The 12,377-nt window shown below is 34.9% G+C and overlaps 1 protein-coding gene across 1 annotated transcript; it reads left to right on the top strand.

Annotated features, from left to right (window-relative positions):
- The first annotated feature begins 4,278 nt into the window (after positions 1-4,278).
- Positions 4,279-9,728, top strand: LOC120171371 (protein PHR1-LIKE 2-like). The gene is made up of 2 exons (XM_039179360.1): positions 4,279-4,443; positions 9,414-9,728. Exons 1-2 carry the CDS (start codon positions 4,279-4,281, stop codon positions 9,726-9,728), a joined length of 480 nt encoding a protein of 159 aa, XP_039035291.1.
- The last annotated feature ends 2,649 nt before the right edge of the window (positions 9,729-12,377 follow it).

The following is a 12,377-nucleotide window of genomic DNA, read 5'->3' as shown; positions in this document are numbered from 1 at the left end:
ATAACAAAAATACAAGTACGATTAAAAAAATTGTATATATGTTTTTCATTTGCAAGTTTGAGACATTTTAAAGAAATACTATTGTGGAGTCTGTTTATGAAATTTCTGATACAATTGGAAAATAATAACATGATATATGAGACGAATAAGATAATGAATACAATGAAAGCAGCTGTTACACGTGGTAACTCAATAAAAAAAATTTCCTTTTTGATTTTCCTTTAACTTTAGTGAGGATGCTCCTTCAAGTAGATTCACAAGGCTATTATTCATTTTCACTTACCTTGAACGAATGAAATGAAGTTGTATTTGTGTTGGTTTATTTGTTTTAAAGATATTTATATTAGATTCTTGTTTGTTTAAATTTTTAATATCATGTTTATATTCGTTTATTTATTTTGAAGGTGTTCGTTTGTTTAGCGTTAGAGAACATATTTGTTCGCGAATCGTTTATTGTTCGCGAACACGTTGATTTTGTTAGAATCAAATCAAAATAAACATAAAAACTAATCAGAATTTAATCATGTCAAATCATCAATAATAAAATATTAGATGTGGAAGTTTACCTAAATTAATCGATTTGTTGAAATCCTTAAGTTTTTTTTGTGATCTTCTAAGAAGAAAGGTTTGCTCTTGCCGTAAAAATTCTCTGACAGTGATAAGATTAATACAAGTGGACCTATTTCTTGGAGATCACTACCTCTTTATATAGATTAAATATTAAGCAAACTTTTAAGTATTTATAATTATGCCCCTCATCAAATTATAATACAACTTATGGTATCTACACTTTAATACCCATGACACATGTAACATAGTTGGTCCCTTAATTTTGTGTCATACTTTATGATATCATTGTACATTATACATATGTGCATACAATTATGAATTTTAATCCAACACATTTAGTTTTAATGCGTGTATTCATTTGCAAGCTAAAAAATGGTAAAATTATGCCACTGGTACTTAAATTCCTTAAGCTTCATAGTTTAACCTTCAAATTTCACAGAGTATTCAATGTAGTCTCTACATTCACAAATATTAAAAATGTAAAAGAAGTAAATGAGCCTCTAGTCGAGCAATTAAATGAGTTTTTTCATGAACATAAACGAATAATCGATAAATGAGCTTGTTCGTGAACATAAACAAATGTAACACACATTTATTCGTGTTTGTTCGTTTATTAAATGAAAATAAAAATTTTGTCCATACTCGTTTATTAGCTTAACAACCGAACATAAATGAATATTGTACGAACTTTTCACAAACAAATCAATGAATGTTATGTTCGTTTACAACCTATATATAGTAACATATAAATGGTTAAAATATGCTCAAAGTCCTTGCACAATCTCTATATTTGAAATTTAGTTAATTGATATTATTTTCAAGAAATTGAATCATATTTTAACCTATATAAAATGCATGGTTATGGGTTGACATCGATGATGAGACTTTTTCTCTATCATTATTGGTTTATTATTATTATTATCATCAATAAGACGAAGACTTTCTTTAATAATTGCACCTTTATTATGTAATGTAAATAATTCAAAATATTTCTTTATTTTCATATTTATTATTCTAAAAAAATTGTAGTATTTTTATTTATTTTGTGAATGTTGTTAGTCAAGGTATAGTTATCGTTGCAATCATGATAACCGAAACATCCTTGTCAAGAACCAGCAATATACATACATACGGTATGAATTGTATTATTCCACTTTCTAATCTTTTTTTCCATAACTATTTATTTAAATATATATAATTGAATGAAAAATTAAAATTTTATGTGTACTTTTAGATCACAATTAAAATTTTAAGTGCACAATTACATTAAATTAATTTTTTTTTATCATGAATTTATCAAGTAGCCTCAGCGATGAAATAAAATGTTATTCTCTTTAAATATCCTAGGTTAGAGCACATGTGTCTGTTGAATATGTATTGTCAACTGACTAAGAAAATTTAAACAAATACTGATTTGTAATCACACCAAATTATTCAAAAAAAATATTTGTTCATATGTAAAATTTTAAAATTTATAAATACGGACACGAAGAAAATGCAAAATTTGAAGAACTTGTGGTTCGAATTTGAGGGTGGAGATGGCCAATAGCGTTAAGCGATTGAGTGGTGGTCGTCCCAATCTCCCACCATTGACATAAAAATGGGTATATACAAGTGCCCTAACCGACCAACTAACCTATCCCCAACTTTCCCAATTCAAGCGGCGGATAACTTCTTCTTCTTCTTCTTATTCTTATTATTATTATTATTATTATTATTATTATATATACTTGTATATAATATGACAAAAAAAGGATATTTGCATATTTGATTAATTTTAATGTCAAAATCCAAAGTAAAAATAATTCAATTTAAAACACTACATAAAACCTAAATCGTGAAATAAAAAAATTAACTCTGTAAAAAAATTATAAAAAATTATTATGAGGAGATTTTTTATTAAAAAATAAAAATATTCTAGTTCAATTTTTGTATCCGAAACTCCAAGTCGTCGGAGAAGTTAGGGGACCAGAAGCTTTTGGTCGAGTGTTGGCGTGCAAAACATGCCGGAAAGTGAGTAGCCGACCAAGTCCTTGACCCAGTTCGATGCTTTTTGGAGGTTCAAAAAGCCATAATTCTCAAAATTCACAACAGCCCACGATAGATATTGCTTTCTACTTTGCGGTCAAGATTATTGTTCATCCATGTATTCGTGATTCGGTAGGATTCAAATATAGGTAATGGTGGGGGGTCTAGGTCGGTCCAAGTTGAGGCAATAAAAAACATAATTGATGACGTTTAAATGATTAATATTGAGTTAATTCCTAATATTGAATTTAATTGTTTATTCAGTTATAATATAGAAATAATAAGTAACACTCAATTAGAATCCAAACTATCAGTTGAAATGTTTATGTAGTTCCCCCCCCCCCAATAATTTTCTCTTATCGTTAAGCTGCTCATTTCTTTTTTTTTTGTTCTCTTTGTTGATCGATGACGACACCAATTTTAATATTAGTTGTTGATCGTAGATGTTCTTTATTTTCCTTTTATTTTCTTATATCACATTTTTATTTTCTTTTGTTTTTTATTTTCAATAAATCGGCATATATTACACGTTTTCATATGCCTTTATGGCATGTTTTCTTCTGCCTTTGGCATGTTTTTCGGTTGTTTGGTCGTTGTTTTCACTTATCTTTTTCTAAGGGTTGATTTTATATCGCCATGACTGATCAAGATGGTGTTTATATGTTATATTGTTGATCTTCCCTGCTTTAGACCTACATATTGAACTTGGGAACCTGTTATGTGTTCGTGGATAGTTTTCACATCGCTCGAGTCTAATTTACGGATTGTCGGTGGTCTTTAGTAGCTTGATCCCTTTTGTGGTTTATTTGCCAATACGATTAGATCTGTTTGTATCTATCTTTGTTCGAGTTTTCTTAGTTAGATTTTAACCTTTCCTTATATGGTCTTTATGTGATTTTAAATTGTTAGTTTTGTTTCAATGATTATAAGAAATTGTCCAAATTATATGTTTAATTTATGATTATGATTATAATTTTTAGGGTAACTACGCAAATGGTCACTAATGTTTGAGTAAGTTTTCGTTTTCACCACTGATGTTTCAAAAGTCACAAATTGATCGCGAACGTTATCGTTCGTTACAAATTGGTCACTCGATGTTAACTATCGTTGGTCTAAGTAACATAAAGCTGACATGGCATGTTAACTGTTGATTTGACACTGTTTAACCAATATTTTAACCTACCATTCTCTTTCATCTCCACTATCTCATTTCCATACTTTTTTTAAGTCAAAACTCACCATTTTCATTTGTCTTTCTTCTTCAATCTTCATCTTCAGTAAATAGTGGATTCATCCCCCTAATCTAACAAGCAATCCACAAATGTACTAAAAACCAAAGTTTAAACATGCATTTTATATATAGAAATTTCAAGGTAAGTGTCTCTAAAATATACAACAACAACCCAAAAAAGATGAATAAAAAACAACTCAAGTTTAGGTTTTAAGTTCTAACACCTTTGATCCCTATAGCACATCTTGTAATCATCTCACATCCCCTACTATAATGATTAGCTTCACCAGCGTGACCTCTATTCCCATTTTCTTCTTTTTCTTTTACAGTTTGGGGGCTCCGAGCCCAGAACTCGAAACCAGAGAGAAAGGGCTCAGCTCATACCGTTTCATTGGTTTTCCTCTGCATTTCCATCACTTTCTCGAGAAAAAAAAAGAGTTTGAGAAAAAATGTACTCGGCTATTCGGTCATTACCGTTAGATGGATGTGTGGGGTATTACCAAGGGTCTCTTGATGGGACCAACTTTCCCGGTGATGTTTGCTTGGTCCTGACAACGGATCCCAAGCCTCGACTCCGTTGGACAGCCGAGCTCCATGAACGGTTTGTGGATGGTGTTACTTAACTCGGCGGCCCAGACAAATCAACCCCCAAGACTATTATGAGAACCATGCGAGTAAAATGGCTTACCGTCTATCACTTGAAATCACATCTTCAGTGTTGCGAAAGACGGCTATCGGATAGAGCAAAATTGCAACTGATAATTTGAGAAAATAAAAATGAAGATAAAAGAGACACAAAATTTACGTGGAAAACCCCTAAAATATTTAGGGTAAAAACCACGGGCAACAGTAGAAGAATTTCACTATGAGAAAATAGGAATTACAACCTCTCTCGATCTACCAAGGAGAAAACAATGATAATTCTCTCTAGATAAAAAGGAGAAAACAACTCTCAAGAAACTCTCTAAAATCTCTCTAGTATTGGAAGAAAGCTAGAATGCTTTGGGATGATTTTGAAGCTAAATGAGCTAGGGTATTTATAGTTGAAACTTAAGGACTAATTTGTAAATATCCTAAATTACAATGACTAAAATTTAGGATTTTACCATTTTTTTTTCAACAAAAACAGCACCTTTCGGTGCTCCCCTTTGACAAAGCCATGTGCACCGTTTTTTTTTCCAACAATCTCCCACTTGAAGATTTGATTGGAACAATCATATCTTCACACCATTATTTCTACCTTGTACCTTTAAGTTGCTTACGTCTCTGACAGGCCACAAGAGGATCGACACCAAGTAAATTTATCAACGTTGATCGCCTTCGTCATGAAATCTGCTATATTGTCTTTGGTATGGATCTTCTGCATATCTACCGTCCCTTCTTCCACCTTTTCACGAATGAAATGATACTGAACTCGTATGTGTTTTGTCCTTGAATGAAATGTTGGATTCCTTGCTAGATGCAAGGCGCTTTGACTATCGCAAAACAGAGAGACATACTCTTGATTGTGCCCAAGTTCCTCCAATAGCATCTTCAACCAAATTGCTTCTTTACTGGCTTGTGTAGCTGCTACATATTCTGCTTCTGTTATGGATGTAGCCACAACTGACTGCAATTTTGAAACCCAGCTTACAACTCCACCAGCAATTTTGAACACATATCCTGTAGTAGATTTGCTTTTATCCAAATCCCCTGCATAGTCAGAATCTACATACCCATTGATTAGTAAGTTTGATCCTCCGTAACATAATGCAACATTTGAGGTCCCTTTAATGTATCTCAGAATCCTCTTTACTGTATTCCAATGCTCTTTGCCTGGATTCGAACATGTATCGACTAACCACTCCCACTGCTTGTGCAATGTCTGGTCTTGTGCATATCATAGCGAACATTAAACTTCCCACTGCTGATGCATACGGTACTCGAGACATCTCCATCATCTCTTCTTCACTGCTAGGACTCATACTGGAGGATAATTTGAAGTTAATAGGAAGAGGGGTAGAAATTGGCTTACAATCTTGCATGTTGAATCGTGACAAGACCTCTTAAAATAAGCACAAGGGTCTGCATTAAGTCTGTTGTATCCAAGGCACATAATGAAGGAATCAAATCTCTTATACCAACACCTCGGCGCCTGCTTTAGATCGTACAGAGATTTGTTCAACCTGCAAACCAAGTTCTTCTTTTCTTTTTCTTCAAAACCTTCAGGCTGGAGCATGTAAATCTCTTCTTCAAGATTTCCATGAAGAAAAGCTGTTTTAACATCTAGTTGCTCTAGATGTAAGTTCAATGTAGCACACATTGCCAAAACTACTCGAACTGTTGTTAGTCGAACCACAGGAGAAAATATTTCATTGAAATCAATACCTTCTTTTTGAGCATATCCTTTGACCACCAGTCTTGCACGATACCTCTCAACTTGATCGTCACCATTTCGCTTGATTTTGAAGATCCATTTGTTACCAACTGGCTTCCTTCTTTTTGGTAGTGGCACAAGGTCCCATGTATTATTTTTATGAAGGGCTTCGATTTCTTCTTGCATCGCTATCATCCACAGTGAAGCATCTGAGCTGTTTATTGCCTCATGGTATGTTGATGGCTCACCGTCCTCTGTTAAAAAGCAGTATGCAATATTACCTTCTATAACATAATCTGAGTGCCAATTGGGACGCCTTCTCATACGATCTGATTGACGAGTTGTTGGAGCTTCAGAACTCTCTGGTTCTTGTTCATCATGTGCTGGTTCTGCTTCAGAAGAGTCTCCTTGTTCAACCTCATTTTCCACATGTATCTGTGTAGTCTCTGACTTTTTAGTGCTATCATTGTCTTCTTTTCTTTGTAGTTTATCTTCTACAAAGATAACATCCCTGCTGATGATCACTTTGCGGGCAGTGGGATCCCACAAGCGATACCCCTTGACTCCATCAGCATACCCCAAGAATTTGCATTTCCTGGATTTTGGATCTAGCTTTGAGATTTCTTGGGAGTTGTACATCACGTACACAATACTTCCAAATACATGGAGGTTTGAATAATCAGCTGGTTTATCAGTCCACGTCTCCATTGGTGTCTTAAGCTCTATTGCAGTTGATGGAGCTCGATTCACCAAATAACAGGCGGTATTGACTGCTTCTGCCCAGAATGATTTTTCTAGGCATGCATCCCTCAACATTGCTCGTGTTCTTTCTAACAAGGTTCTGTTCATCCGCTCTGCCACTCCATTTTGTTGAGGAGTGTTCGCCACTGTGAACTGTCTTTTGATGCCTTCTCTCTTGCAAAAGTCATCAAATTATTCGCTTGTGTATTCTCCTCCATTATCTGTTCTGAAACACTTGATCTTATTTCCAGAATCAAGTTCCACCCGCGCTTTGAAGTTTTTGAAAGTTGCAAACACATCTGACTTCTTCTTAATAGGGTACACCCAACATCTCCTGGAGTAGTCGTCAATAAATGAGACAAAGTATTTTGCTCCGCTTAGGGATGTGACCGGTGCTTGCCATACGTCAGAGTGAACCAATTCTAGAACACTTTTGCCTCTAGAATTTGATGTGTTGAATTTCAACCGGTGTTGCTTACTTGTTATACAATGCTCACACAAAGGAAGTGATACCTTTGTTAAGCTGGGAAGTAGCTTTTGCTCCACAAGGACTTTCATTCCTTGTTCTGACATGTGTCCAAGTTTCTTATGCCATAGCATTGCAGAATCTGAACTACATGAGGCAACAGAGGCTTCTGCTTCTAGCAAAGTCTCTCCCTTCAGCATGTACAAGTTTGCAGCTATCTTTTCGCCTTTCAGCACCACAAGCGCTCCACGGAACACCTTCATGATTCCTTTCTGTGTTTCAATCTTGCTTGCATTATTATCCAACAATCCGTAGGATAATAAATTTTTCTTCAGGCCTTTCACGTGCCGCACATCTCGAACAACTTTAATTGTTCCATCATACATCTTCAATTTGATGGTTCCCACGCCAACGATATCTAAGGCATGATCATTGCAACTATAGACAGATCCTCCTAAGACAGGTTCATAATGATGGAACCATTCTCTTCTTGAGGTCATGTGATATGTTGCTCCTGAATCAATGAGCCATATATTTGCAAATCTTTTTCTGCCTTCCACGATAGTTGACGCTTCACAGCATAGAGCATCTCCATCATCTGAAGTGTTTGCGGTATTGCCTTGTGGATTGGAGTTTTTATTGAGACTCCAACAATCATTCTTCAAGTGACCCTTCTTTCCACAGTGGTAGCACTTTAAATTCTTTTTGCATCTGGACTTCGATCTACCATGTTTATGACTGCTGCTTTGGCCACGTTCTGTTGATCTCCCTCTCATCGTTGTCAACGCTTCTGCTTGTTGCAGATTTACTTGTCTGTCTTCCTTGTTCTTACGCCGATTTTCTTCTTGTAGAACAGCAGCTGCAACGTCATCGAAGACTAGACTGGTGACATTACTATTTGTCAAGTTGATGATGAGTTGATCATACGAATCCGGTAGACTTTGAAGTAGAAGTTCAGCACGTTCTTGTTCTCTTATTTTACAGCTTAAGGATGTAAGCTGAGAAAATAAGGTGTTCAGTGTATTTAAGTGCTCTGTCACTGAAGTAGATTCTGGCATACGGAGAGTGTACAATTTCCTTTTAAGGAAAATTTTATTGTGCAATGATGTGGCCTCGTACAATTTGGTGAGATGATCCCATATCTCCTTAGCTGTATTCTTCTCCTCGATGCTTGACAATACTTCATCTGCTAATGCTAGATGAAAGTTTGCCATAGCATTTTCGTCCATCTCGTTCCATTTGTTGTCATCTGCGAAATCCACCGGCCTTTTATTGATAGCCGCTAGACACCCGTCTTTCCTCAGGATGGCCTTCATCTTCAATTTCCACAGTGAGAAATTTCTCCCATTGAATTTTTCAATATCAAATTTCTTTGTCATAGCTTCTATTACGGATAGCTCCCACTATTTCACTATCGTGAATAGTTCTCTGGAACCTTCAAAGAATGGGTAATACCTTCTTACTTTCTTATGTTGGAGGATCCACCTTTTGGTGGCAACCACAAAGACAATAAGCAGATATTACACACTCTAATCTAGCTCTGATACCAATTGTTGCGGAAGACGGCTATCGGATAGAGTAAAATCGCAACTGATAATTTGAGAAAATAAAAATGAAGATAAAAGAGACACAAAATTTACGTGGAAAACCCCTAAAATATTTAGGGTAAAAACCACGGGCAACGGTAGAAGAATTTCACTATGAGAAAATAGGAATTACAACCTCTCTCGATCTACCAAGGAGAAAACAATGATAATTCTCTCTAGATAAAAAGGAGAAAACAACTCTCAAGAAACTCTCTAAAATCTCTCTAGTATTGGAAGAAAGCTAGAATGCTTTGGGATGATTTTGAAGCTAAATGAGCTAGGGTATTTATAGTTGAAACTTAAGGACTAATTTGTAAATATCCTAAATTACAATGACTAAAATTTAGTATTTTACCATTTTTTTCAACAAAAACAGCACCTTTCGGTGCTCCCCTTTGACAAAGCCATGTGCACCGTTTTTTTTTCAACATTCAGAAATATAGACTAGGAAATCAATCTTCCAAGGAATCAACTGATAACTCTAAGGATGCTTCTTCGATTGCGGAAAGGCAGAACACTGGCTCATCCACGATAACATCATCGAGAATGGCTGCACAAGACGTGAATGAGGGTTACCAGGTTACTGAAGCTCTTCGAGTGCAGATGGAAGTTCAACGTAAACTACATGAACAGTTGGAGGTACAACATCGTCTTCAACTCCGAATCGAAGCACAAGGCAAATATCTACAGTCGATACTGGAGAAAGCCTGTAAAGCTCTAAACGATCAGGCTGCTGCTTCTGCGGTCTAGAAGCAGCCAGATATGAGTTTTTCGAACTGGCTATCAGGGTTTCGAACGATTGTTAAGGGATGATCCCTCTCAATAACATAAAATTGCCTTCCTTACCCGAGCCAGCTGCAGTTGTAGAAACAAACCAGCTTCCAATATGCCGGCCAAAATTGGTGACTGCTCTGTCGAAACAGCTTGACCGGAAGCCCTTTATATCCAATGAGTATCGGTTCACAAGCTGTTACAATGAATAAGCCAAAATAGTATTTAGTGAAGATGAAGATTGAAGAAGAGAGACAAATGAAAATGGTTGGTTTTGAGTTGAAAAGAAGTAGGGAGACAAGAGAGCAGAGATGGAAGAAAAGGGTAGGTCAAAATAATGGTCAAACGGTGCTAAATCAACCGTTAATGCGCCATGTTAGTTTTTAGTCACTCACAATAACGGTTGTTAATATCGAGGGATCAATTTGTAACAACCGATAACGTTAGTAATTAATTTGTGACTTTTGAAACATCAATGGTGAAAACAAAAATTTACTCAAACATTAGTAACCATTTGCGTATTTTACCGTAAATTTTATTGCAATTTAGGATATTTTATATTTTAAATAAAATTAGTGATTTCTTTCAAAAAAAAAGAAAAAAAAATAATAAGTAATGTCTATATTTTACCAATTTTGGTGTTGGTGGTCACCATCGGTATTTATTATTTTTCTTTTGTTTTATTATTTTGTATCTTTATTTTTTCTTCTATTTTATTTTTAATAAATTTACCTTTGTGATGCATTTTTATTTGCATTTATGACACAGCTTCTTTTGCCTTTATGTATTACATTTTTCTATGTGATTATGGTATATTTTCGGTCATTTGGCCGTTATTTTTGTTTATCCTTTTTTTAAGATTGAATTTGACATTGTCACAACTGATCAAGATGTCACTTATTTGTTATCATGTTGATCTTCCCTGCTTTGGACCATCGAATTGGATTTGGATACGCGATTTGCGATTTGTTGGTGGTATTTCAATAGTTTCATCCCCTTTTGTGGTTTATTCGTTGATGCGGTCAGATATGTTTATATATCTTTTGTTCGAGTTTATTTGGTTAAGTTCTTAACATTTTCCTTGTATGATCATTGTGTGATCTTAAATGACTAGTTTTCTTGTGTTTAGAAAAAATATATTTATTACATGTTTAGTTTACGACTGTGCTTATAAACATTCATTATAATTTAGATAATTTCTATTTTTAATAAAATTAACGGCTTCTATAAAGAAAATAATATTTCTATTTACTCTAAGTTCATTATAAATAATAATTTAACATTCATTTTTTAATATAATTTGATTTTATAATATTTGACTATAAAAAATGGGATAAATTTTAAATTTTATCACTTAATTTTTATTATGTTCTTGTTTTGGTCATTAAATTTTAAAAATCTTCAATCTAATCATTGAACTATTGTTGTCAATTGTTCTATTTTTTGTTACTCCAATATTAAATCATAAATAATAGACTGTCGTGTAGGGATGGCAAACGGGCGGGGCGAGTGCGGATACCCCCTCCCCCATCCCCATACCCACCTAATATTTTTCAATCCACCACCCGTCCACCACCCATGATGGGTATAATTTTTCAAATCCACACCCGCCCACGCGGGTACATTTTCAAATCCATCCCCACACCCACTACCCACTAGCGACATACTCATCTAGACCCGCCTGACAGCAAACTAATGGGATGTTGGAGTTGGTTTCCAGACAGTTCGTGATGGGGTAGCAGCGCATGCTTCAATTTGTCAGAGGAGTGGCTCTATGAATGTTATAGAGACAGATTGTAGGGAGCATGTAGTCGCAGAGCTGGATTGTTGTGTTGCTTTCGATGTTAATGCTCATAGTGCGCCTAATATGGGTTTTGAGGGGCTAAAGAACATGAAAACTGCTGCTTTTGATGTTAATGCTTATAGTACGGCTAATTTGTATTTGGATGGGCAGTATGGGCTAAAGAACATGGAAAGTGACGTGGTTAGTGGGATTATGGGTTTAATCAAAGAGCTGAATATTTCCCTAATTAAAGACCAGATTAAAGACTAAATATCCTTAATATTTGGTTAAATTATATGTTATATATTATACAATATTAAAATTTATAAATTAGTCTCTAAAATTACACCTAAATTCATAATGGTCCAAAATTTAATAGATATTTAACTGGGCGGGCGGATATGGGGCGGGCGGATGCGGGGCGGGTAATGTCTCAAACCCATTACCCGCCCACCACCCACGACGGGTACCACTTTATAAATTCACACCCGCCCACTACCTGCTAAAATTATACCCATCCCCGCTCCAATTAAAGCGGATGCGGAACGAAATCCAAAAAACAATACCCGTTTGCCATCCCTACTGTCGTGATGGATTTTATGTTAACATAAACCGTTTTTTTTATGACATAACAGGCACATGTTGTCAACATGGTTTTTTTCCTCCTAAAGATGAAACTCTAATATTTATATCATATTGCTGAGTTTGAATTCTAACATTTTGATATAACAAATAAATGTATAAATATTTTTTGAAATTTTTTAAAAATAATTTAAAGTCCATAAATTTTAAAAAATGTTTTCTATGTATTGTAAATTTGATATACAACTTAAAATATTTTTAGA

The sequence above is a fragment of the Hibiscus syriacus genome, unplaced genomic scaffold (assembly GCF_006381635.1).
Source record: "Hibiscus syriacus cultivar Baekdansim isolate YM2019G1 unplaced genomic scaffold, ASM638163v2 tig00000002_pilon, whole genome shotgun sequence".
Taxonomy (NCBI): Eukaryota; Viridiplantae; Streptophyta; class Magnoliopsida; order Malvales; family Malvaceae; genus Hibiscus; species Hibiscus syriacus.
The sequence above is the reverse complement of the archived record's forward strand: the minus strand, read 5'-3'. Positions and strand labels throughout refer to the sequence as shown.